General features: G+C 44.8%; 1 protein-coding gene across 12 annotated transcripts in view; it reads left to right on the top strand.

Moving 5' to 3' along the window:
• THRB (thyroid hormone receptor beta) overlaps positions 1 to 27771 on the top strand; it is a 600087-nt gene that overhangs the window by 483083 nt on the left and 89233 nt on the right. For 11 of the 12 annotated variants that reach the window (XM_085630527.1, XM_085630519.1, XM_085630516.1 and 8 more), the window contains one exon: positions 9017 to 9082. In XM_085630527.1, the coding sequence (XP_085486653.1) occupies positions 9064 to 9082 (19 nt within the window). In that variant the 5' untranslated portion in view covers positions 9017 to 9063. Of the gene's footprint in view, positions 1 to 6698; positions 6822 to 9016; positions 9083 to 27771 lie in introns of those variants that run through there. The other variant, XM_085630528.1, reaches the window with a different exon arrangement.

Below are 27771 nucleotides of genomic sequence, written 5' to 3'. Positions count from 1 at the left end.
TAAATAAAGCAATATCCGAACTAGAAAAATTGCCAGCCATCCGGGGAGTGGACCTATCACAGAACATGCGCCTTTTAATCGGAGGCATTCTATGCTAGGGCACGCTGTTTTGCTTTTGGTCATGTTTCACCCCAAATTTCAACATTGGTGATTTGTTTCTTTAAATGAGCACAATGTCTTCACTTGCCACATCCAGGGGCACATGTGGGCTATGGATTGGGACCGGTCAGTAAGGATGGTATGTATGTTTTAAGGAGAGAGGATGTGGCCTAAAGCGATCTGATACCTTCAGGTCAAGTTTGCGCTATATAAAACTCCAGGAAGAAAAAGGAAGTTATGGAGTTACTTCTCGATGGGATATTTTACCGCAAATCCCTTTTCTTGTTTAACCAGTTATGTGGAGGACACAGGTGCACCTTATGGGTGGTACGGGTGAAATAGTTCAGAGCTGATACCGTCATAGAGAAGGCTGGGGGCGTAACGCAGGCCCCTGTGACGCCGGTAGGGGGGTATGGGGTAGGCTCCCACTCCCACCCTTCAGGGGGTCTCCAATTTAATGTGAAGCCTATGGGTACCTGTGAGATTTGGGGTGCCAGAGGTCCTTGTCCACATTCTGCAGGGCACTATACGCACCCCTGCACAAGGCAAAGGAGGAAAAGGCAAGAGCGAAAGAACACGGTTGAATCCAAGATCTGGGGCTTGCCAGTGACTGCTCCTCTACAATGGCGGAGGAGCGTCGCCCCACTGCCTGGCTCAGATCCAGCAAATGTAAAATAAAACGATGTTCTTGCATCGTTTTAGTTTACATTTGCGGGCTCTTCGCCAGCGGTGTTGGGAGGGGTGGGGCCGAGGCATGGGAGGGGGCAGGAGGAGTGCTAGTGCACTCCACTCCCTAAGTGCTCATGTGCGTTTGGCCGGCCGTCTCAGGCTGACCAAAACACACATGCGCACTTAGGTTTTTTCCAGCCCAGGTGCATTGAGCAGCTGGGCTGGAGAAACCCCACAGACTCCCTGGTCTGAGCAGGGCGTCTTTCCTGCCTGCTCAGACAGTGCAGGGATTGGACAGGGAGTCTGTCCCAGGGGCTGCTGGGACCAGGCAGGACGAGGAGAGGCGGCATGACGAGAGGTGACACTGGAGGCGGCCGGCGGCAGAAGGTAATTAAAAAAACATTTAGTATTGTATTTTTTTCATCCCCTTCCCCCCGTGCGACCCCAACTGCCACACCACCCTTAGTTTATGGTGGCCGCCACTGGGGCTTGCATCACAGCTTGGCTCATCTTCCTCATTATGTAGCCGAGTGCCAACATTTCTCAGCCCTGGTAACTCTTCTCGACCCCTTAGTACATGTGCTCTGCCTGTAGTCGGAGACACATTCCGAATAGGGTGACCAACCGTCCGTAAATTTCACGGACCGTCCGTAATTTCGGCCGTCTGTCCGTTGTCTGTGAAGGATTCTTTAACAGACGCCATTTGTCCGTAATTTTAACGGGGCACCGGTCGCACCACCCTAAAGCTGGCACAGCTTCCACCCCTTCTTGACTGCGATGCTGTTGAGGTCGGGTGTAACAGACTCCGATGCAGTACCAAAGCTCAGATCCCCAGCAGCATTGGAGAGGCACAGCGGGATGGCGACCCTCACACCTTCAGCCCTTGATGAGCAGTTAAGAGGTGTTTGAAGGTGACTGAGAGGGAGGGGCTGCAGCTTCAGGAGCAGGGGCTTATATTCAGATGCAAACAGCCCTGAATGCGTCATGTCTCTGCAATTTAGAGGGGCCTCACACATTCCCTTTCTGCCCAGGCCCCCAAACATCATAGAACCGGCCCTGAAGGCAGCATGTGGTTCTCTTCAGAGCTTAATTACTGTCACTAAATTGTAAGCAAACCTCAGTTCTTCAAACATGCAGTCTATAATGTAATAAAATAAAGAAATGGCACAATCGCACCCGGACTGATTAACAAAGTATGGAGGACAATCAGTTAAATCAGTTCTCTTGGAGTATCTCCTTTAAGTACTGTACATCACAGTGGGGGATGGCAAAACTAACATTTTGGAAAGAGAGCCTGTCTTCTCATCTTGTCCAGGAGGGGGTGAGGAGCCCTATCCCACCCTGGAAGAGACGAAGATGATACTAGAATACTGCATGCCCACCCCTGTGCGCACCCTGGCGGATCCTGTTCCCCCTCCTACAATGGTTCCCCCCCCCCAGTGATGGCTCCTGTCCCCCCCATGTGGTGTCTTCTGTCCCCCCATGTGGTGTCTCCTGTCCCCCCATGTGGTGGCTCCTGCCCCCCCGCCTGTGATGGCTCCTGTCCCCCCTGTGGTGGATCCTGTCTCCGCCCTGGGTGGCTTCTGTCGTAGTCCTGGAATGGCTCCTGCAGCGAGGGTGAAGTTCTTGATGGGCCTCTTCTCAAAAAGGCTCAGCTCAAAATGTATATGAAAAGGTGGGCGAGTGAGTAAGTGAAGGGATGGGTGGATGGCTGGATGAATTAGTGAAAGGGAGAATGGATGAATGAAAGATTGAATAGTTGGATAATGAGAGAGGATGAATGGATTGATGAGTGAGTGGAAGGATGGATGAGAAAAAAGGTAAATAGCTGGATGTATGGGTGGAAGGGTAGCTGGATGGGTAAAAGTGTGGATGGATGAGTGAAATGATGGATGAGTGAAAAGGTGGATGATGAGTGAGTGAGTGGGTGGATGGATGAGTGAAATGATGGATGGATTGATGAATTGATAAGTGCAAGGGTGAATGGATGGACGGATGAGTGAAAGGGTGGATGTAACGATGGATGAGTGAGTGGAATGGAGGGTAGATGGACAAAAGGATGAATAGATGAGTGAAGGAGTGAAAGGATAAATGGATGAGAGAAAGGATGGATGAGTGATAGGGTCAATGGATGGATTCATGAGTGGACGAGTAGATGGATGGGTGGGTGGATGGAAGGAAGGATGGCTAAGTGAAAGGGTCGATGAAGAGAGAAAGGGAGGATGGATGGATGACAAAGGGTGGATGGGTGGGAGGATGAGTGACTGGGTGGATGGATGAGTAAGTGAAAGGATGGCTGGATGGGTGAAAGGGTAAATGGCTGGATGGATGAGTAAATGGATGGATGGGTAGAAGAGTGGATGGATGAGTGTACAGATGGATAGGGTGAAAGGGTGGATGGATGGATAATGGATGGATGAGTGATAGGATGGATGAAGGGATGGATGAGTGAAATGATAGATGGAAGGATACATGATGGATAGGTTTGCAAATGGTTGAATATGTTCGGATATGGCTGAGCTTACTTATATACTATTTCCCGACCTCCTATAATGTGTCTGTAAAACTTACCTATTGTCCTGAATTTTTGTCCTGAATTTTGACCTCCTGTCCTGAATTTGTGTCCTGAATTTTGACCCTTTGTCCTGAATTTTTATACTTCCGTCCTGAATTTGCACCAATGCCAGTTGGTCACCCTAATTCCGAACCACACTCTTTGTCTAAAATCTGTCGCGAATTGGCCTATTGCAAAACAAGTCCATACTTTTCCAAAATATTTGCAAGTTTTGCAATAAGCCCACAAATTTTGACAACCGAATTGCAGTAAGATGTGAATGCTTAAACGCAGGATGAGCCCAATTGTCTGCCTTTGAGTGGCTGCAAGCGAGAGCTTGTCGTGATTGGATCGAAGTCCAGTGTCGACAAACTCATTGCTGTCCACCGAAGGTGTCCATCTGAGCCTTTAATGTATGGTGAGGATCACACCGTGCACAGGACGGCCCATGAGATGCCATCAGAGCTTCCAATGGGAAGAAATCATGGTGTTCCCTAAAAGGGGTCGGGCCAAAGAAGCGTACATCCGAGTCACCTCCAGGAGAGAAGGGAGGAGCGTCATTAACCCAAGGCTATCATTGGGTAAAACTGGACTATTGCAACGTACTGTTCTTGGGCACCTCTGTGTTTACAAATTCTGAAAGTGGTGTGATCCTCTGCAAGCCGCCTCCTGGAAATGGCACGCTTTATTACATTAACTACATGGTATGCTTGCAGACAGTGCTGGAAATGGAAAAAACTTACTCCAGGAAACCATAAATTGGGGGTCAGAGTGGCAGCTGTAAGGGTGTGAAGTCACAGCGTGAAGAGTGTGGAGTCGCAAAAAAGCAGAGTCTAACAATCAAGTTATACATTTAATTTTAAAGAACACCTCTGCTGCTTAGAAGTTAGCAATGGGGACAAATGTGACAGTAAATCTGTTCCAGTTTAATTGGTCAGAAAGAGGCCGCATTTTAAAATCTCATATGGGGATACGGCATCTGCTGCATAGATCTTTAGGTGACCAGCAATTTTCAGAGCTTAATAGTAATAGCAAAATAATACTGGTAGTTAATTCCCCTGCTGGGGAGATCTGTGTTTTCTCTCGTACATTGTGACTCATACAGTAGCATAGAAGGTTAATGTGCCTTCTGCAAAGCACATTGTGTAACATGCTGTTAAAGACTTGTATCTTGTGTAGATATCTCAGTGGGTTACTGGTTTTATCACAGAGATGCTTTTGTTAGTCCAGGCAACACCAACCACTGCATTACATCTTAAATAATGGTGGGCAATAAATTCCGCTCTACCGGCGGAGTTTGCAGAGTTTTGCCCACTCCACGTTCACGCTTGGAATACGGAGTTCCTGCAAAACTCCGCCAACCGCCACGTTACAGAGCTTTTTTTCTTTTGGGTGGCTCATAAGTTGTCGGGCGTAAGCAAGAATTTGCATCCCCTAGCACAATTTTCAGGCACTAGGACGCCTCCCGGTGAAATTTCTCAATGCGGGCGATCGCGACTGATCGCAACCGTTCGCGTTGAGAAAGCTTCTGCTTGAGCAGAAAATCTACTTGAGCGTCAGAAAGAAGCAGCGCGCTCTGCCGCGCCACACGGTGATGATCACTCTGGTTTTACAGCGTAGAACAAGCTCCTGACGCTAGAAAGCAGTGCAAGCACGATATGCGGAATTCCGCCAGCTCGTGGAACTCAACGGAATCTCGCTGAGTTTTTATGGAACTCCGTGGAACTCAGTGGAGTGAAACTCCGCAAGTTCCGCCCACCCCTAGTCTTAAATCCTGACTGTGTGTTCCTCCAGTCCATGCTCTCTCAACATATAATGGCTACGCGTATGGATGATATGAGGCTGCCGCACCTTGTACCCCCTCATTGTCTTATGAAACATTTCCTCCACACTTGTATTATTTATTGTCTGCGTATGTATCTGTGTGTGTGTGTGAGATGTAAAGCGCCCTGACACCTTACATTGGAATGAGTGGTGTTTTAAAAGAAATTGTTAAAAAATAAATTAACATGTGCAATTGGAATCGTTACTGGTGTAATTACTCATAAATTCAGATACATCTCACATTCTTACAGTCCAGGCTTCTCTCTTATGCAGAGGATGAACAAGCTCAAAAGCCTGCAAAGCCTGCCTTCAAACCATAGTTTCGCCTACGTAGCTGTAAAGTAATTGCAAGCTGGGTGCCTTTGTTTCCATCATTGCCTTGTCATCTGTGGGTTAGGCTCCGGATAACACCCAGCCAGAATGACACTCGGGCAAAAGGAGGGCTGATGGCCCTTTAAATGAGGCCTTCCTGTGTGTCAGGCTAGGAGTGAAAGCCCCCTGTCTGCCGATTGCTGCTTTGAACAGAAAGCAGACCATATGCGGGCACCACTGAGTGGGTTCCTCTGTTGGCAATTACACCGGGAGAAATTCCCCGCACTGCACCAGGTCCAGCCCTGAACCCGGCTCCGGCTCCATAGTACCTTCTGGGTCCGGTATCGGGCTGCAGCCGCCGCTCTTTCCCTGCCCTGCAGCCCCCGCTCTTTCCCTGCCCTGCAGCCCCCGCTCTTTCCCTGCACTGCAGCCCCCGCTCTTTCCCTGCACTGCAGCCCCCGCTGCAGCCCCCGCTCTTTCCCTGCACTGCAGCCTCCGCTGCAGCCCCCGCTCTTTCCCTGCACTGCAGCCTCCGCTCTTTCCCCGCACTGCCCGCAGGGGCCGAACAATAAATAGCAGCTTTTGTTTCCTTCTGTAGCTCCTCGGGTCACAGCTGTTTACACGCCTGGGAGCACCGTGTACCTAAAGTGCAAATAAAAGTTAGATAAAACTCATAAAATTTCGATAAAACACCTTTGTCATTGGCAGACAGACGTGCATTTCAAGCGCTCTGTCGTCTCTGCCCTCTAAATTGCTGCTAGGTTGGGCTGCGTGAGGAATACAGAGCATTTTCTTCCTCATGCACCCGTGGTTTCCTGGAAGGGCTCGTGATTTCCTGGAAAGACCCGTGAGACGTGATGTCTGCAGATTTGGCGAGCTTTGTTAACTGTTCCTGTGAAGAATTTCTAGGAATTTAATCCGCCAGAGTATTATATTCTTTCTCCCCGCACGCTTTATCAGGCTGCGGCAGATCTTCCATGCTCCACTAGGTGTCACCAGATGCACAATAAATCATTTGATCTGCGCAGGCTCCGTCTGAATGGGAAATGAAGAGGTTCGCATTTGTTTTCGTTTTAGCTCTGAAGCTCTATCCCGGGGCTTCGCTTTCGGAGCAAACGCTGCGCTCTAAGAAAATCACTTCCAAAAATGAAAGTGCTTGGATGATCCCATTATTAAACGCTGTGAGCTACACCGTGAAGATTTTTTTCTACGCCCCGTTTTTTGCCCTGGCTTCACCAATCGTTGCTGAATTCTGTAATATACATCGAGTGGGCTCTGGCTGCACCGGGAGGAGTTCGCTCGAGCACGTCATGCTATTGGCTCTTTGGTGTATCATTCCGCTCTTTGGGACGTGCTTTCATTGGTTGGTATGAGTGCATTTTTTTTTGCTTCTGAAAGTACACTAAATCCTTTCACAGTTTTCCCTATTCTGTACTCTATTCCCGTGTTATGAATTTTATACAAAAAGCCACATTCATGAGTGAGGGTGAACAGTGTTGAGGGTGTGAGGATTGTGCACAGCATGGATTTAAAATGTGCAGTCTATATGCAAATGAGGCTCATGGCTAAAAAGTACAAATTATAAATGGTTGATTGCCAACCAAGGTAACCCCATAGGTCCTTGAATGTGCTCAAGAGAGGTCATTGGTGTGCTTAATGGTGTGAAACGCTGTTTTATTGTGTTTTTTCAATGTTTTGACAGTGCATTGGAAAAAAATATATACAGAGAGAGTAAAATCTCAGCCTGTTAATACCATGCACCTGGAACAAAAAACAAGCATTCGCAAAGCCAATAGGTCCTGCCTTAGCAACCTATTAGTTTTGCCTGTGCCTTTTTAGAAATGCTTTGAAGCATGGATAAAGAAAAAAAAAGTACTATGACACAGTGGTCATTTTGTAGACACGTGATTACAATATGACGCAAGCAAGCAAGATTTTATATATATCTATATATATTTTGAAGTACACTTTGGAGGGAGAAACCAGAAGGTGTAGCAGGAGGGGGGGCAGTATTGAGTGTCAGGGTAGTGAAAACATCACAACATGGCGGGTGAGGAGGAGAAGTAATGGGCAAGAAAGCCACGAGGAGCGGGTGGGGAGAAGTACAAAGATGAGAAAGCAATAAGGGAAAGAACATAAGGGCGAGTGCAACCGGGATAGGGGCGGGGAGAAGCACAGAAGTGACAGAGATCTACACTGAGAGCAGGGAGAGGGAAGTGCACAAGGGAGACAGTTGGAAGGCACATGCACTCTCATGGAGTGCTTAACTAAAAAAAAAACTAGTGCTTGAAAAGCAAGCAGTGCAGTGGAAGGATAGAAGTCAGCCAATCAAAGATGGTAAAAAGGCAGTGCTCCATGGAAGGGACAAATAGAAGACTGACAAGCTGGAACACAAATGAGAAGTAAGGAAAGGCAAGTGACAGAAAACCCAACCAATAGTAAGCAGTGGATTGGCTTCAATGTTCTTGGGAAGCAGCAATATATCTTTCTCTGGCAGGCAGCTGTGCTATCCTAGAGGCTCCTTCCAAAAACGTGAAAAAATACGCATACAAGAAAAACTGTATAATTTGATGATTGTTTCAGTGATTGAATTATTGTAAAAAAAAAAAAAGTTTTCAGGATCCAGTGATTGATTCTAATGACTTGTTCTGCTGAAATAAAGGACCATGAGGAAATAATCACTTGCACAGTGTTTCGTCACCAAAAGGCAGCTCTCGTTGCATCTTGATCGCCAAACATTGGCGCGTGTTTATTGCTTTTTACCCTAAGGTTTCGACTGCTGAAAGCTGACAAACTCTACTGGTAGAATGATGAAGAACAACATGTGTGAACAAAGTTAATAAGACAGATTCCCATATGTTGTTCCCCAAAAACATCTAATTCGTATTGTTTTGTGTGCACGGGAATCATCAGCACGCCTCGTAAAGTCAATTCCAGGATGCAGGAATAACGTGGATTACTCCCGGCCACTCCTAATCAGGGCCTTAGTGCCTCAGAGAACTGCTGAGATAGGACACTGGGAGAACTGGTGTTCGATTACTCTACACTGCCCCCTCTGGGGCTACCTTTTCGCAAAGAGATAGAAGAGGGTGACAGTTTCAGTGCTTAATTTGAGCTGGTTGCTTCCAGTGCTCGGCACCGGCACTTGATTGTCAACACCGGCGCTTGGAAGAGTCTGCCACAAGATGGCGCTGTCTAGTTTATTTTGAGATGACCATAACAGTTAATTATGCATTCAATATACATTGAAAATGGCTATTACCTGCAAGGCAAGCCATTCGGGGGCAAGAAAGTCTGAATTGTTATGCTTGTAGGAATGTGATGGTTAGTAGTTGTGTTGTTGCTATCATTTGCCGGGGCAATGTCTGCTGCAAGCTCCAGTGGTGTCCTGGCGAGAGCCCTGGCACTTTTTTTATTACAAATTAAGCCCTGGACCGTTTAGATACAGTGTAATTTAGGTGCTGTTTTCTCTCTTGATCTCTGCAGGCTACTTAAAGTATCTTACACCGTCCTTGTGGCCCACATCAGAGTCTCATGTCTCTATTTTTCTCTTTGCAGTTGATTTCCGAGCGACAGAGCAGAATGAGGATGACGACTCTCCCCTGATGCCCATCAGCATGTCAGGTACCTGAAGTCTGATGCACTTGTGCAAGAGATGCGAGTAGCGCCCTCACTTCTGTTCCCCTGTTCAGAGTGCAGCCATTCCTAGCCAGCTCTTCTAGGCGCGTTGAGACCTAGTTCACCGCCATAGCTGGGACTACTCATAGCCTAGCTCTGAATGCCATGTGTGTAATGTGCGCAACATCTCTCGCCCGCCATCACCTATGGTGAAATACGGGTTACAGGCGGTATCTGCTCGGTTTGGGCACTCCAGGAGTACTTTTGTATTTTTGATGGGGAATAATGAGTGGACATTGTATTTGCAAACATTGTTACCCCTACTGAACTCTTCTGACCGCACAGCTGTCTCGATGTAGTACCCGAAGAAAATGACCAGCGCAAGATTAGGAGTGAGCACAATTTGTGCAAATCTGCAGTAAGTGTAAATCTAAAATCAGGTTTCGAAAGCTCGAAATAGAGGCTTTAGTGGGATACATTAGGGGTAGGTATCCCTAAAGAGACCATGACAACACGACCACTACTGTAGTCCTTTCTAACACTTCTAAAACTCCGAATCACATTTGTACATTTACCTATGTCTTAGATCTTATAAATTTGAGTCGAAAAATGTATGTGTACATTGTCTACATATGCCATAATATAATGTAAACAAAATAATATGTTTGTGCTCTTGACTACAATAATATTTAATATCTTCAATTGATTTAATTCCATGTATTATTTTTGTGACTTTCTTTTGTTACTTGTCCTAAGAGGTCATGTCTGTAGTGCATTGATTATGTTGGATCTCAGGAATCTCCTGTAATATTGAACTTCATCAATATTCATATGCTTGGTAGCAACTGATCACTTAGAATTGAAAACGGCTCCTGATAAAGGAACTAACCAGGAATTAGCAGGCGAACACTCTAGTTGCCTGGCTTTGAGAAAGACTCTTGGGGAAGCGAAACGTGTCTGCTGCCTGAGAATGTGTATGTTGATAATGCCCAGTTCCATATGTTGAAATGTGAGTGCAATATGTAGTTAACGGGAGCAGGAGGAGTGCTGTAAACTGGGGTCCCCTCGCCCCAAACCCCCGGTTCCCCACCTCATTTACAGGGGGTTACTGTCAGCAGAGCCGTAGCTGGCTCCGCCAATGGTAAGCGCAGGCCCAAAGGTCTGTCCGGTAAAGGACCTCTGGGCCACAGTGGTGGTCGGCCCACCCTCTTTAGGGTGAGATGACCCTCACTGATTGCCCTGCCCTGCCCTTCTCCGACTTGGGCAGAGGATATGTAGAATAGCGTGACAGGTAGGGAGAAATCTCCCTGCGCATCGGAAATGTTTGCTTTTTAAAATTTATTTAGAGAAAACAAACTCCCTTTTATTGAAAGAAAATAAACAAGAGGAAGGAGACTGCATCAAAAGAGGTCTTCTGGCCCATGGACATTAGAAATAACTTCAGGGTTAAATTAAGCTGTTTTGCGTAACACCGTGCCACTTTTTTGGGCCTTTTGGTGCTGTTGACTGTATTGCTCATTACCACAGATTTGCTGATACATAACGCTATAAGTAACTCATTTTATGGTGCTCATTTTATCAGTATTTGAAAGTTGAAAGGCTGAGTCTGTCCACTAGGACAGACACTTGTGAAGAGCCCGTTATTCACAGATATCCACAAAGAAAGTTTAACTCACTGAGCTATATAATTAGCTTTCAAGTAAACTAATGCACAAGGAGTGGTGCAGAGTCAGCCGGCATGCTCAACAGCCCTGTATTCACTTTGAATCAATTTGTTCTGCTTGCTGCTTTCTTACTGCCTACTGTTCTATGTCTTGAAGCGCCATGATGTGACCAGCAGGTGGCGCATATGCACTCTAGAATCCTAGGTCATTTGTTTAGTAGTTATGTAATACAGTGCCCCTTAAAACCAGTGTCGGTCACTTACAACAGTAAGACCAGGGAGAAAAGTAGCTTCAGTGTTGTGTGTGGGGCAGAGTAGTGTCTGCCCCCTGACGTTTGCTGCTGTGAGGTAAGTGATCTAGGCGTAAAGTGTCTGCACCGAACACAGCCCGGTGTACATGCACTTTGGGTAAGTGTTTTTGGACGCTTCTTATAGTAGAACAGTGAACTTGAAGTGATGCTGGTGAGCACATCACGGGGGCAGAGTCACTGCCCAGTCTTCTGTTCCTAGTCCATGAATCTGGACAGAGCTGGTCAGCAGCATTGCTCGGCTCCCAACGCTTGAAGAGACTCGAGACGATACAGAACTCACGGCCAGACTCATCCTCAGCTTCCCCACATGGACCCACATCACTCCCCACCTCAGGAACCTCCACTGATTCCCCGTCCAGAAAAGATGCCTTTTCAAGACACACACGCCTACCAGGCCCTCCACGACCTACGACCAGCATGCACCAACCACCGCCTGAACTACAACCAACCCTCCAGACACCTGCACTCCTCCTTCCTCACTCACACTCTCTGCATCCGTTAAAGCCTTAGCAGAGGACACTCCTTCACCTACCTGGCCGCCAAGTCCTGGAAAGACCTTTCCCTACACCTCTGAACAGTATCCTATCTCAGAGAATTCAGAAAAGGATTTAAGACCTGGCTCTTCGACTGATCCCATCAGGATCCCAGCACCTGGATACCCTCTCGGATGATTATCGGCACTATACAAATCACGATTGATTGAGTGCTGGAAAGTATGCTCTAATGTGCGCTTGTGTACATTGGTTTCTTCATGGTGAGAACAAGGCAGCCTCCAGGCAGCCATAAATCTGTCCACACAAAGGCTACGTGATAGCCATTGAAAGCTCCTGAGTTTAAGAGCCGTGTTCAGTAGGTCTGTTGCATCATCAGGACGAGGGAAGGTAAACAATGCATAGGTGCACTAGTTCAGAGTGTTCTAGGCCTCAGTGACAAACTGTTCCATTACACACAGGTAGACATAGAGAGCCCCTGGTGCAGGGAGGGACTGTTTCTGTGCTGGCGGTGGGGAGAGGGTCGTGCACCGACAGCAGGGGGCTTACTTCTGGAATATGATTGAGAGAGATAGTTGGGGGTGGGGGGAACCAGAGACCCTGTTAGGAATTCCTGCATTTGTTCCATTGAGCCCTATTGGAGAAGCGTAGCCATGCCTTGGTTAACCAGCGTTCCTATCCAAGATGTGGGGTCCAGGGTCTGGGACAAAGTGCTTCCACCACATCTCGTAGGACAAGACATCCAGATTCTAGATACCAAAAGCAGCTTTGCTGTGCTTTGCACACCTGGAACCTCACTGCAGGTGAAGCGAAGAAACCCTACTTACCAGGAAGGAGCCCACTGTTGCCTGGTTTCGAGCAACGCTCCCTGTGGAGGCTTCCCCTTTCTGGGGGTCTACAGCATGCGCAACACGTGGGCTCCAGTGGCAGTCTTCACTCTGAATTCACTCCCTGGGGGGTGTTGCCTATTTAGAGTACTCCCATGGGACGTGAGACAGAATTGTCCTTCTTAAACATACGTTAATAATCTGTCACTGAAGAAACACCCGCTTCGTTCGATTGGCTGAAAAAGAAAGATAACAAAAACATGCCACCCAATGGAAATGCTCGAGACAGCTGAGAAGTCCTCTGAGCAGCAATGCAACACAGTGCTTCTTACCTTCTCTGTGCCATCACAGGTATGGGCTACGTGTACACAAATCAGCCTTGCTCTGCCCAGAAAGGGCCAGCACAACCCAGACTCATAGACAAAGTACCTTCTGCATGCAAAAACCAGGAAAAATGTAACTCGTGTATGCCTTTCATACATTTACAAATATGATTACACCATTAGCTCTTGTCATAGATAAGGGCAGACCCTCTCCCCATACGCCCTTAAAATGGGTTTGTGCCCAGAACAGTTACCGCAGGTAGGTGTTATTTTACTATAATATATTTACCTGTAATGCAACTGGCGCAGCTCCAAAGGCATAACTTATTGTCAACGTGTTTCGTGTTTAAGTTGATCAAATCTTCTTCAGGACACCAATCTGTTCTTTAAATATGCAGGATAACAATAAACCATAAGAGCCACTCTCAATTGTTTTCAAAATATCTCTACAAATGACCACATTCGTAACATAATTCTTATATAAGACAACCTGTTGGAGCCACAACTGTAATAAAGGCGAGGGTCTGTCCCATATCCATCCCGAGGCACTAGACCTATGATTATAGTTGTAAATAAAAGAAGTTAAATACTTGAAGAATGTTTTTACACGACTATATACATTTCATCTGTGAGAATAGCAATCTCTGATGAAGCAATTGTAAAACAAGAGAATAGAATTCAAAATAAAAATGAATACTTTTTTTGTAAATAATAAGTTATATTAAACATATAAAACAATCTTTAGCTGTTATACAGAAGACCAAGGACAATGATAGTAGATGTTAATGTGAGGGATGTGTGTCTTCATACGCTTAGACACGAGGGTGGTCTCGGAGCAGACGAAGGGGAAGGAGAGAAAGTTAAAGAACACAAACCTTCTAGACGCTCAGTCTTCAATCTTGGTTTGGTGCGCCGATTGTAGTATCAAGGAGGGAATATTGAAGTCACACAATTGAGGACAAAGATCAAGAAGGTAAGAGCACAAAGAGAGGTATAGATGAACTATTCTTAACTCCACATCTGTCTACCTTGAAGACCCGTATGTCTCCCAGGTATGTCTTTGTGGAATGAGGTATAGAAGCTGGACACATACTTACCTACCACTGTTTTGGTCCTCGATAATCTGGTCACGATATTGTGTGAACTTGATATTTCCTCCTCGATAATCCTAGACCACACCACTCGGGCTAAAGTGTTTTGTGAGCGCATAAAACTGTTATCAAGAAATTTAGCTCGGGGTACTTTTTATTGGATTCACCGTAATTCTATCTGAAGATGTTCCTAAGAAAAGCTTTCAAAGTCTCACACGCTACTTCTTGAGATGAGCACCGCATATCGATAAGGCGACATGGAAAGGGACATGGTGAATAGAAAGTCATTCTGCATTTTAGCTATTCTGCTGCCAAATAAACTGTCACATCAGTAGATTGAAGACGATGATGTGAAAAATCCATGTGGGCTATAAACCAGACTGAAACTCATCGGATGAGGATTAACCTGTGTGATATTTATCAAGAGAAAAAATGTCTCCACTTACTCATTCTTTCACTACAACAATATAAAGAGCGCTCATAGGCCTGCTTCCGTTATATTGGTATAATGCTCAGTATGGTGCATGGTACCTCTGTCCGTAAACAAGTTTGTTCACCGACTTGTTATTAGCGAAATCCCAGTTGATCCAACAGAAGACTCTGATATCAATCAATACTTCTTGAAATTGCTCTAAAATAACTAATCAACAGCTCAAATAGTCTTAATTCAAGTTTTTGACATACACATTTTTTTAAAATTGAAGTCTTAGGATGTGGACAGAATTTACCAAGCGACCTTATAAGAAAGTAGTATGTTATCTAAAACAAGAAAATCTTGTAAACATCAGAGTAAGTATTAATGCATATGAATCAGCAAGGCTTCATGACAAAATGGCATAGTTGATTATGCAACCATATTTTCCTAAATGCTAGGGATCATTTTGTGAAACAATTTGATAAATTAAGATGGAAATATTTGTGCCACGCTTTGCAACAAATGGATTTTGGCCTTGTATTCACAAACGTAACACTGGTATTATACAACATACACTGGACCCCATCACAGTTAATCTGTAAAAAATGCAGAAAAGGAGTGACAAGGCTACCAATTTTGGATGATAAACTTTGATTTGTATATTGAACCTTTTCCCAATGGAGTCAGAAACACTGAGAAGATTCATGGTTTTAGGTCAAACTATATGCAGATGATCTAGAAGCTAGCTGAGGAATTTCGCAAAGCATCAGGATATCAGTGCAGTACTGAATCTAAGGAAATATGTATATACTGTACAGTTTACAGACCTCTTAAATTATTTCAAAGACATGATCAAGTTTTACTGATAGTAAATAGGGGGCTGCCTGATCTCAGTCTGTTGTATGTTATGTAGTTTTGTATGGCACAACTAATCACCCTTGAGGGTATCCAGGAGCTGTTAAACTGTACTTACCAATTTCAATATTCAGCTGAGTAAACAATTTTCAGTAAGGATACTATATACTTTCCAACATGCTCGCCGTATCGCCGTATGCCTCGTATTGCTCTTTCCACCAGGCTAACATTTGCCTCCGCATCCTCAGCTGGAGTAATGGAAACAACTCGCTTTCTTGGATGAAAATGCTACAATGTGCAAAAAAGGAGTCTAGAGACATCTGGACTAAAATTGTACCAATAGGAAGCTGATATTCATAAAATCAGAAGTGTGCACTTAAAATAACAATATAGCACTGCAGGGCTTCATTAAGCCTAAAAAGTGTAAGGCTTTCCTATTGAACTTTGGCTGAAAAAAAGTTTTTGTTAAAGGGTGGGGCTACAGAATTTTCAGCAATGGATTAAGCACTTGTTACACATAATTATGTATTTTTTCATATTGTTTTACAAAACCGTTAGAAAAAATACATCACATAAATAATACATGAATACAGAAAATACTCCGCCAGTAGCTCATTATTAATTACTTATGCATCTAAAATATTTAATTCATAAGCAATGACTACTTCAGAATTTTAATAGTATTCATGTTCAGTCCCTAGTCCTTAAGTGTCTGAATCCAGCACTTAATGGGGGTGGGGGGGAGTTGGGGAATAATAAGTACAGGCTCCTCATCAGGAGACCACTGCAGATTGCACCACCCATTGCCCCTGCCTGTGCTGCCAATTCCAGTAGCACCACAACTACCAACCCTCACACTCCTTCCAGTGCGACAATGCACACTATTCACAGCCCCCCAAAGCTATAAGGTTGGCTTGGACTGCAGATATTAATCAATTTACAGTATGTTAAATTATTAAATAACTGTTGTGCTTATTTCAAAATCAGACGAATAGCACCACCATATGGCGGACTTTCATAAGCGCCGGTGTTGAAAATTAAGGGCCAGTGCTGAGCACCAGAGGCCACTGGCTCAAATGAAGCACTGTCTGAACCAAATACAGTAGGATCATAACAGAAGAGATGAGCAGGGAAACTAATAGATGGTAGCTAATGAAACATGTGCAAGAGATTTCTCACTCGGACTGCAAAAATGACAACAAGAATGACTGGTCTCCTAAGCATGGCAAGAGAATCTGGATTTTATTAAAAAGATAAAGGCTAGCGTTGTCCATTGACTCCTCTAATGCTACCACTCACAACAACTTTAAAACTTTATAAGCATAAACTCAGGCACATATGCTACTAACTCTTGAATGTTCATGTTCTTTACCTTTTCCCTCCTGCTCTACAGTCTTCCTCCTCGTCTGCTCCCAGACCGCCCTTTACCCTCAATATCTTTCTTTCTTCCCCAGAACGACATCTGCTTGATTGACGCATCGTCTTCTCCTCTTCCTACTGCTCCTGTCCTGGCAAGAAAAAACATGATCCACTATCATCTCCCTTCTTAATGCGAAAATACAACATTTGGCTAAGATATCATTGCACACCTTATAAACCTATTTATTTAGTTTTTTCTTCTCCTTAGTTTATGTCTAAACCTCACCAACTAGGGTAGGATAACGCCGGCAGAGGAAGGGAGCGTTAATCGCAGATGATAAATGGAATAAACCTTTAAAATTATCGACAGTAAGATTTTCAGTTACCAGATGAACTCTGCTTTCTTCTGAGGAGGCTGGATTGTACCACAAAGGGAGAAGCATATGTGACCCTAGGAATGGGGTTCTCTGTCCAAGAAGGGGATCGATCATGCGCATTGTGTGCAGATCGCTAGAAGTACCAAATATTCAGGTGAAGCCCTTTACATTTCTACAAGACGCCTTCCTGCCAAAAATTTAAGGTGCAGCCATTTTGATTTTGTTTGGTGCTAACCAAGCACTGGTAAATATCAGGGCCGGACTGGGAACCGAAACTGGCCCTGGCAAACTTGGCAAAGATGATGCACATATCAGAACATGAGCATTCATCGGAAGACGGCTGGAACCTAGACTGGCCCTTACAGAGAAGAACACAGTACAAAAACAGACAAAGTAAACTAAGTTAAAATAGAATTGGTTCAGGTATTTCCATTCAAATAACATTTGTACAGCAGAACAACACTTTTGGGACTTGTTATGGGACCTACATAATGAAGGGGCTTCAGAAACCTAAGTCTCCACCTGCACAAACACGTGGTGCTATGCACTGCATCTCTTGTTTAACTCGAGCAGTGTTAGTAGATTCTCGCGCCTTTAGTAGTGAGATCAGTACTATTCCCATATTCTAACTTGCATGTTGTACATTAGTGTCATTGAAAGATTGAATGCATTGCACAAGTCCTGGGGCAGTCAACAATTGCTGGTCAGCATCTGTGGTGGACATTGCCCATGGACAGTGGGGTACTAGGGCCTTAAGTACTAATTCGCTCCAGTTCCTTTCTTTGTACTCTTAACCCTTCAAGAATCCTCTAGGGAGTGATAACATGTTTGGGCATTTGAAGCACGTGCAAAAGTCTCAGGATCTAGCCAGAGGTGTTACCTTTTCAAAATACTAGCCCTTTATGTGTAAATATATAAACTATGGCAGTCACAGTAATGATCCCTGAAAGCTGAAAGGACCTGGCACCTCTGAGGGGGGGCATACAATCCCAAGTAACTTTTCCAGTAGGAAGGGATGTAGGGTTCTGCTACTTCCATGTCTTCTTTATGTGGGCGCTGTGAAGGAGGGAGATGTGTGGGACGTGTCCTTTCAGTGTAGCGCGTGGTGTGCTGTTGGTCCACCTGGAAGGTGTTTATGTAGAAAGGGAGGGTGCCAGCCTGTGTGTTTGGTGATCAGTTGGGGAAGAGGGAAGCTCCCAGGACATCTAGATATATTCTTCTCATCTATGGTGCTTTGCTACTTTATAATGAAGCTACCTACTGGAGCACAGGAGCCCAGCATCTTTATACGTCTTTAAGCTATAGTTAGAACATTGGCATGTTGAGCGCTCCATTGAAGACGATGTAGTGACTCCGTGCTTATAATGGCCAATAGAAGCACGGAGCGTCAACATTTCAATGTTTATCATCATGTTTCTCCCTTTTAAATTTACAGCATTCTACCCTGAGTGGGTGGAATGTTCCTATAGCCCTTATGCCTCAGGCTATCCTGTTATTAAAGGCCCTCACCCTTGTTATAGGCCCTCGCTTGTAGCTTAGGCTTATACCGCAGGTTCAGGTCCTTTATCAACTGGTATAGCCCTCAGCAGCGGGCAGTGCTGGCTTTAGCCCTGGTGGTGCCAGGTGCAACAATCTTTTTTTGGTGCACCCCACCCCCTTGACCTCTTCCTTGGATTCCCTCACTATCACCTGGCAAAAGTGCCCCCCATCTCTCCATAGCCCCTCTCTCAGATACATTTAATTTGTTTTAAAGCGCGGGTAAAGGCTGGCTTTACTAATCCACTCAGCTATACACATAAAACACAGATCTGTTCTTTGCAGCAGGCATAATAATCCTCTGTGCTACTTTATGGCGAGTCAAAACTGCCACTAGACAGACCTCTTATCTCTCTCTCTCTCTATCAGCAACATTAAACACAAGAGTTATCTTGACATTTGTAATGTCTGCCTGAAAGCTGGACGCACAAGGCACTCTGCAGCAAATGTATACCATAACATCGCATTTACAACGCATGTGATTACAATGTGGTCGTTACAACAACCGCGTTGTTACATCGCAGTACATTACAACGCAAGTTGTTACAACGACTTGCTCTAGATGGCGCGCTGGACTTAAGAATAGTATAATTTACTTTTCCAACTCCAGTGTGTGCAACAGTAGGGAAGGTGTTGGATTAGTGAATTACACTATTCCTTAGTTTAGAGCGCCATCTAGAGCAAGTCGTTGTAACGACTTGTGTTGTAATGTACTGCGATGTAACAACGCGGCCGTTGCAACGACCGCGTTGTAAAGGTAACTTGATGTAATGACCGCGTTAAGGTTGTTTCCCCTCTGCAGCAGATGCTTTCAAATCCTAAGTTCTTGCTAAACACAGTGCCCCATCTGAGGTCAGTGCCCCCCTTCAGGTCTGCCCCCAGTGCGGCCGCACTGGTCACACTGCCCTAAAGCCGACCCTATGACATGCTTGTCTGTGGGACAGTGCTCTCTGGCATTAGGCTTTCTAGCATGCCCAGTCTGTCCACCACTTCTCAAATAGGAGTGTGATGAAGGGATTGTCGGCGTTGCTTTTGTGTGAATTCTTAGTAAGTCTGGGAATAAGTAACAGCCTTTGGTAATGTAAGATTGTGTGGCATACGCTCTGGAAACCTAGTACCAGCCGGTGGTGCTGCGAGCGGGTGCTGCTCAGCAACTTTAACTAGGCCGAAAGGATGAATATGAAAGAAAGAAGGATGGATCGGTGGAAAGTCTGTGAGACTCGTCCAACTGTTTCATTGGAAATGCTCAGCCATGATGGAACATAAACAACAGTAGCTTCCCACTCTTGGTGCCGACCCACTACCATATAAGGAGAATGACGTGTCGTGCTTTTCATGCAGGCGGGCAGTGACGCTGAAGTATGTGCTAACTGGACAATTGTTGGCTAGTATTTTTATGAGTTTTTCTCCATTAGTTGCTCTGCTCTAAAATTGTGTTTTCTTTTCGATTCCCAGGGGAGTTTTTGTTTTCACAAGGGGAAGTTGAAGGGAGCAAAGTTTGGGCTGGCAATAAAGACGTGGGAAACATTTCACTTGCAGGCATCTTCGGTCCTTACACAGGGAAATCAGTGCCGTGACACTGGTAATAGCAACAGATGCACCGACTGGAATGTCACTTTGTCTATGTTTTGATCAATAGTTCTCAATGGTATATACTGTACCGCAGCCTAATACTTCATATCAATGAGGCGGGCCTTTTTAGCCAAAATGGTGAAAACAGATGTGATCCCCCAATCTAAAATTTGGCATTAAATAAATGAGTTGCCTAGTTTCTGTCACAAAATCTCTATATTCATAAATGTTAACATAAAAGTAAGAATACACTAACAGCCACGTCCCAGGGTTGTCATCGCTTGCAGTTTTAATTTTTCTTTCACCAAACAGATGTCAAACCTATTGGATTTAGCAATGCTTGTTAAAGAAGCACTTTATTTTAAAATGTACTGACTACATTGCAAGAGGTAGAGGTGCATGCATGAATATATTTAAAGCTAAGAGTCTGCTTAGCTTAGAATAAATAAACTGTACATCACCCTTTTACCCTTCTGCCTGCCATATAAAAAGTTTGTTTGCAATGAGAGAATGATTTCCTTTTCATTCTAGACATGTAAGGCACTTGCACCAATCATAGCAAAAACATTGTGTTCTATACTTAACATAACGATCTTTGGGTAAGCCTCCTTCGACCATTGGCTTCTTCAGCCTGGATTCTTTAGCCATTGGGGAGAAACACTGTCAATCACATCTTGTAGAAACCCAGTGGAGCGTTTCAGTCCCATCGTTTTTCTACTGGTTAGTTCGAGCCTGGGCAGCGCATGCACTGCTCTGCGAGGCATGCTATATTCAGGTAGGGACTTGAAGCTCCACCCACTCTCCACCCATATTTTTCATTGGCTTGTGTCATTGTCCACTGTAAACTGTGGCTTTTCATTGGTCAATAGACTTGGTAGTCCCTCCTTAGTACAACCTCCAAGGAGGACACCCCCTGTTACGTGTGTTGTTACTTGGTAGGCTTTAATTACAGCCTACGAGCACTATTTTCGCAAATAGCTCTGTCCTGCCTGCAAGCATAGCCACTAGCTCTCCCTTTTGGGACCTTATAAGTATTTAGTTATGCAGCACAATATCCTTGGTGCAACAACATCAACCGTTGCATGGCTAAACACTTGTAAGGTCCCAAAGGGCGAGACCTATTGGCTATGCCAATGCTTGTTAAATATTATACTGAAATATCAATAGTCCATCTAAAAAATCCCCTCCCCATTTAACTTTAAAACGCATAAACCATTTCTCAAGCCATGTTATACACAAACGCCGATTTAAAAGACTAAAGTTTATACAGTTTGAAAAGATAAGGAAAAAATTTAACCTAACATGAAAGTGACGAATGAAATGTAATTTAGTCACTGGAAACAGTTCCACAGAACGCTAGAGATTTGTGTGCAAAACATGGTTAAGTGGTCCATACTGCAACCTCGGCGTTATGCACTGCACATCCGGTTCTCTTGTAGAACACCACGTGTCTCGTCCCGCCACCCCCGCCCCGGTGTCAACTGTGAACAATTATTGAAGAATGTCACCCGGACAGGAGAGGGCGTTTCCCGCTCTCCGACAAGAAGTACCTCAGAGTGATCGGGTGCGGTGGCGCTGTCTATGCAGTCTACTTGCCCAATAGTTCTGAGCCAATCTATTTTTCCTGTTCCAATTACAGTTAAAAAAAAATTACGGTGTGGTGCTTATTGGCAAAATAACAAAGGGTTTGGCATTGACACTGCACACGTGCATTAACGGAGTTTTTACCGAAAAATATGTACAGAAATTGCTGAATTAAAAATCGATTTCGAAGTATTTCTTGAGCATGACAATTTAACATGAACTGATCATGATGTATGTATACTTTTCTGATGATATATTTATAATAAACATATTTAAAGTTTCTAAGCGTCTGCGCACAACTTTTTTTATTTTTTTAAATTATTACATTTAAACCCAGAGAACGCTCAGCGTTTTTAAAACCATACCCAGGCTGCAGTTCTCTGGGTTTAAATGTAATAATTAAAAAAGTAAAAAAAAATTAAAAACGTTGTGCACAGACACTTAGAAACTTTAAATATGTTTATTATAAATATATCATCAGAAAAGTATACATACATCATGATTAGTTCATGTTAAATTGTCATGCTCAAGAAATACTTCGAAATCGATTTTTAGTTAAGCAATTTCTGGAGGATTACTTAATTATTTTATGATACAGACAACTGCGCCTCAACTTTAAAGCAAACAAACCAATTAAAATGGAGACTCCGCCCTCCTGCTTGAAAGGACACAATATTACGATGCATTTTTCACAACGTGTATCCCAGAGCTCTGCTTCGCCCACATGAACCTGCCAAGCAGTTTAAGAGAAAATATTTTAGCGGGTACACCGGACACCAGGGTAGGGGGAGATTCACTTCCATTAACCTCTTCAGTGCCCATGACGAGATAGTCTCGTCATGGAGCACGGTCGCGCTGTGCCCATGACGAGACTATCTCGTCATGAACCCCACCCACTAATACAACGCCCGGCACAGGAGGGGGAAAGGGCGTGGCACAGAAGGGGTTAAAAGGAGCTAGGAGCACCTAGACAGTAGTATTTCTTCTTCCTGTGACCCCCTGTTTACAAAACAAGGCTTGTGCTGCAGTGAGAACACAGGGCAGCACACGGTGTTATACCTAGGTGGTGTACACTTTAGAACGCCAGATAAGATGACGCCAGGCCTTTAAATTCATACCACTTTCTTGCATGTTTCTGTATATATTGCCCTGCAAGTAAGGCAAGAAAATGCCCACACCTGGGAATTTTGAAAGGCTGGTTTGGTTAAAAACGCTACACATAAAAGTAACGTTTCAGTAATACTCAGAAAACAAAGAGGGAACTTGGAGATGTGGAAAAAACTCATGTCAACCGTGAACAAGCATTGGCAAAGCCAATAGGTCTCGCCACGCGAGAACTATTGTCTGATTTTTTTTTAGCCATGTTGCACTGCTGTGCAGCAGGACTGAAAGAAAAAAAAAACATTTATGACACCAGCGCTGGCTATCCTACCGCTTTTCTTTTACTTTCCTTGAATGCCACAGCGCTTTTTTTAAAAACATTAATTGCATAAGAGTATAGGTTAAAACACATTAAAGCCACATTGCAATTTGAAAGTCATATGTATGGTTGTAGAAAATAATTGCAAAATATTTACGAAAGGGTAAAGGGACCGCTTGAGCAGATCTAACAATACTAACTGCACTGAAATATAGTTTGGAATCAAAGTAATGAGAATAAATTATCTATTGAGGCGTGTAAATTCGACTTTCATGTGTTCTGATGGAAGACCGGAACAAACACCGGCTCCATTCCATGAAACAGGGCTGCACTGCTCTGCTGCCCGTTCAAACACTAATTAAACCCACATGTTCAGGGGAGTGGAGGCGGGGTTACAAGCTCTCATTGGCGGGTCACTTACTACAGAGGTATGTTATTTTAGACTCCTACAAACATCTGATGACCCACTCACTCCACGGGACACAGGTGTTTACTGCATGAACAACACTTCGAAAAAAGCTTCAAAGTAAGAGGGCAGCAGGTTGCGAAGATATCAAACCCTCATTTGCCTCTGTTCCCGTTAAATTGCATTCTGGTACATGTAGTCCCCTATGTAAATAATTAGCAACTCAAAACTGCAAATAGCCGAATATGAGCAACTACCAACACCAGGCACTGAGCGTCTATCTGGGAAATTAGAGGTCAAAAGAAGTGTCCGCAAAAGGAATCAATGGGAAGGAAAATAAGTTACTAAAGTAAACCGCATTTATCAGTTAGGATTTGCCAAAACAACATGGAGTTCAGTGGGTGGGGTGGCGAGAGGAAACTAAAGTTTCAGGGAAAGCTCCGAATGTAGCTCGGAATCTCTCACACTTGGGCATCAGTCTTCCCTGCTCCTGGCGTTCAGGGGAGAGATAGACTATGGAAGGAGGCGGTGTTGCAGGACTCCCCTAATTAAAGCCCAAAAAAGTGTAGCTGCATAAAGCTGCATGCCACCATTGTGAGATTTATTGAGACTGTTGAGCCTGCTGAAGCGACCTTTCATCAAACCTGTGAATTGCAGAGAGAAATCCCCGCAAGCAGTCTCAGACTTTTACCCGCGCAAAGTCGGTGAAATGCGAGAAAGAGCGGACCCGGGTTATGACCATTGCTCTCACTTAGCTGGAACCATGCTGGGGTCAGGCAGACGCAGCCAGCGTGCCCACGCTGCATGCCGCTGCAGTGATTTAAATGTTTGTTTAGGTCTCGCTGAGTCCGCGCCCATGCGCTGCTCGGAGAGACTTTAGTAGGTGAGTTTTCAAAGTGCTGCTGAAGGCTGGCGGTTCGCGCGTGCACGCTCGCGTGAACGCAAGCTTGTCGCCAGCCAGCAGCACTTTGAAAACTCACCTACTAAAGTCTCTCCGAGCAGGACATGTGCGCTGACTCAGCGAGACCTAAAAAACGAATGCACCAGTTGCAATAGTTTTATCATCTAAGACTGGCCAAAGGACAGTCATCCGACAGACCTCCAGAGAAATCTGCTTTAACGGATGCCGCAAACACAGCACAGGAGCGAAGGGAGTGGGGGTGGGGGGGGTGGGGGGGGCAGCCTCAGGGGGCAAAAATGTGAAGACAAATTCAGGTATGTTTTGAAGTCGTCTGAAAACTGATACAAAGGTAGGTCACGTGCATTTTCTGAGCACCAGAATTTCCTTTAAACCTGCTGCTAGCCTCCCCTGTTACAGAAATGTGCTTTGAAGAAAAAAAAACGACAACAAAACATTTTGCAGTGCCCACACATCAGAACATTCTTCTTACATTAGAAAACCAAGCATTTGCAATGTGCAAGTTCCGGGCTCTGCAGGAGGCACAGTGATTAGAGCTGCCTTAAAAATACCAGAGGCGTCAGAAGCAGACCTGCTGGCTGAGACACTCTTGGTTACTCTGCAAGTCTGTTTAATTTTTGCAACATTTCGTCTGTGATCCTGTTAATTTGTAAATGCATGAAGACAAGGGGAATGGTAAGATTCTTCTTGTTTCTAATGCGATGTCAGGGAAAAACAAGCCTGCAGAGCGCCCGGCTTTACCCCTCCTTCAATGTCCGTCCCATGGCTTACATGGGGAAGGTAAGATTCTTCCTGTCTTCATCCATTTACAAATTAATAGGCTGACGGAAAAAATGTTGCAACAAGATGACCCTCTAAAAGCTAATTATTTATGCGCTCAGCTAATTGAAAGGCGATGGTAATTTGAAGAGCTGAGAGGGAATAATATGCTGTTCATTCATAGGTCTTCCTTTGACTGAACAAACTCAGTCCCCCCTCTCCAAACGGAATAATTAGAGGCAGGGGATGCGAAGGCTGACGTTTGTGATGCAGATAACGTCTTTGAGTCGGCATACTATGAAAGTGGGTAATTTTCACAGGTCCTTGCTTGAAGTTTGGCTCTGCCCTTGTTCTGCGAGGGCCTGCTATTCGGGAGTGCTGAAGTGAAGTGTAAATGATGAGGTGTTAATGCAGCGCGCGCTTCCGAGCCACAGACCCAGAAGATCTTATCAAGGAAGCAGCGTAACGAGGGGGGGCGAGCCTCAGCTTGGCACAAGCCACTTATATTTACATAAAAAAGGGAATCCGTCTAAGAACCATCAACGCAAGATGTCAAAACGGCTTAACGAATTTAGCTTGAATTCCAAGGCTGCTTCACGCCAGTTGCCCAGGATGGGACAGACCCGTTTGAAAAGAGACTTGCCCTGTACAGAAGATATAAACAGTGTCTGTCGGTTTAAAAACGTAGGGCCCGTGCGCGCTGCTAGCCTTCCTGTGCCCCAGGCCTTGCTTTAGGATGAGGCGCGCAATGCCTTTCAAAGAGAGGGGGGTGGATTTATCGTAGCAGCCCCCGGAGAGCTTGCAAAGAGCTTGTGAGAGGGGGAGCAGGAGGTGAGCCTGCGAGTGGTGCGCGCGCTGACGAGAGAGGAAAGGCCCTGGTCTCATACATTGGCTCCCACTGGCGCTTTACCTTTAACCATGTTAAAAGTAAAGCGCGGGTGCCGCGATTATAGCAAAAGTAAAGAAATAGATGTTTTTTTCTATTTCTTTACTTTTGCAGCAACTGCGGCACCGGTGCTTTATTCATGGTTAAAGGTAAAGCGCCGGTGCCGCGATAGTAGCAAAAGTAAAGAAAAAATTCTGTGGTGGGGAGGGGCATTGAAGCGAGGTGCGCGCGCTTGGCCGAGCAAGAGGAAAGCCATATGGCACCTCTGCTCGTGCCTGTGCGCGTAACCGCACACTGTATGCCACACAAAGCTGTGGTCGTACTATTAAAACTCCACTCCTAAATGTCTCACAGAGCAGCGCATGCGCTGACTCAGGCGAGACCTAAAAAGGGCTGCTTTACTTTCTCTTGAACCCTTTTTTCGGGTGTTTTTGTCTACTCTTTAGCATAAAAAGATTGATGTTTGTACGGCGTGTGCACATCAGATCCACATGCCATACAAACGCTGAACTACTGGCTTTGCCAATTCCTATTTAAGCATTTGACTCCACTGCTGTTTGAGGTTATGGACAGGATTGTTCAAAAGTGTTTTGATATGATAGCATGAATATACTTTCTGGTAGCAGCGGAATGCTTTACTGGCAAAGGCGCTGGAAGTAAGGGTGCAGGGAGTGCTGCGGCACTCCCAGAAATAACCACCCTGGAGTTCCAAAGGTGAACGAGCAATAAAGATGCCTTGAAATGTTGTCTTTAACTTGTTTACATTTGTTGTGCATTCAAAGCCAGAGGTCAAATGTCAGGTTATGTCTTCTGACAAAGTGCTGCAAAGTGAGAGAATTTAGGTAAAGTGAACTATGTGAACTTGCTTGCGTAGAAGAAGTGTAAAAGGAAAGGCGGTAGTATGTCCATTTTTTTTCTACCAAAATAAAATGTAAATACATGTAAAGGAATTGCGGCAGCGGCCTGTGAGGTTTTAAAGTGGTGAGGCACAAATGTACACACTGCACTTCCCAAACCCTGTGCCCAATACCTCCCACCTCACAGGTTTTCAAATTGAACACACACACACACATACATGTATGCACTCACTCACTCATGCATGCAAAGACAGTCACACAGACATACCCATGCCCGGCCGGCACATAGAGAAAAACACTCATACAAACACACACCGTACCTGCTCTTCAACATGAGCGTGCAAGTTCTTGATTCCTGCCTCGTCCATCTCCTTACTCCGGCTCTCCTAACAGAGCACCAGTACCAAGTGCACAAGCTTCGACCCTATCAGAAGCCTGAATAGGGCTTAAGGTGCGGAGGCAAACATTTTTTTCTCTGTTTTGACTTCTGATTGGGTAAGAGGGTGGATGATTGACAAGGCCTCTTACAGCCCTGGCCTGACACATTTGCAATACAGCAATTGGAGCCTTTTTCTGCTGTTAAGTTTGCACCGCGCCAAGGGACCTGTTGGTGAAAGTGCGCTCTACAAATTCCCAATAACATAACATAACATTGTAGTGTTTGTGTATTTTATTTATTTATTTATTTAGTGTTTTCTATAGCGCGAACGTGACCCAATCCTGAGTGTCAGATGGCTTTACATCAACAGCAATCAATTTTGTTCACAGTTTATAAATTTAGAAATACTATACATATTAAGTCTTATGTGCAAACGAATGATCCATGAGATGATTTGTTTTTATGTAAAAACTGTAACGTGCCAAGGAGTTGGTGGAAGAGCGAGGCAGTGGGTCACCACCCTGGTGCCCTCGATGGGCGAGCTGCCTCAGAGGTATTTTACAAATATTTCCAAATACACCAGCAGTTTAGAAAGCACAATGAAGCAGTGTTTTTGTAGTTCTGAAGTGTGATGAAAGCAAAGATTCTTAATAGTATCAAAGCGA

This window comes from Triturus cristatus, chromosome 10, assembly GCF_964204655.1.
Source record: "Triturus cristatus chromosome 10, aTriCri1.1, whole genome shotgun sequence".
NCBI lineage: Eukaryota > Metazoa > Chordata > Amphibia > Caudata > Salamandridae > Triturus > Triturus cristatus.
The sequence above is the reverse complement of the archived record's forward strand: the minus strand, read 5'-3'. Positions and strand labels throughout refer to the sequence as shown.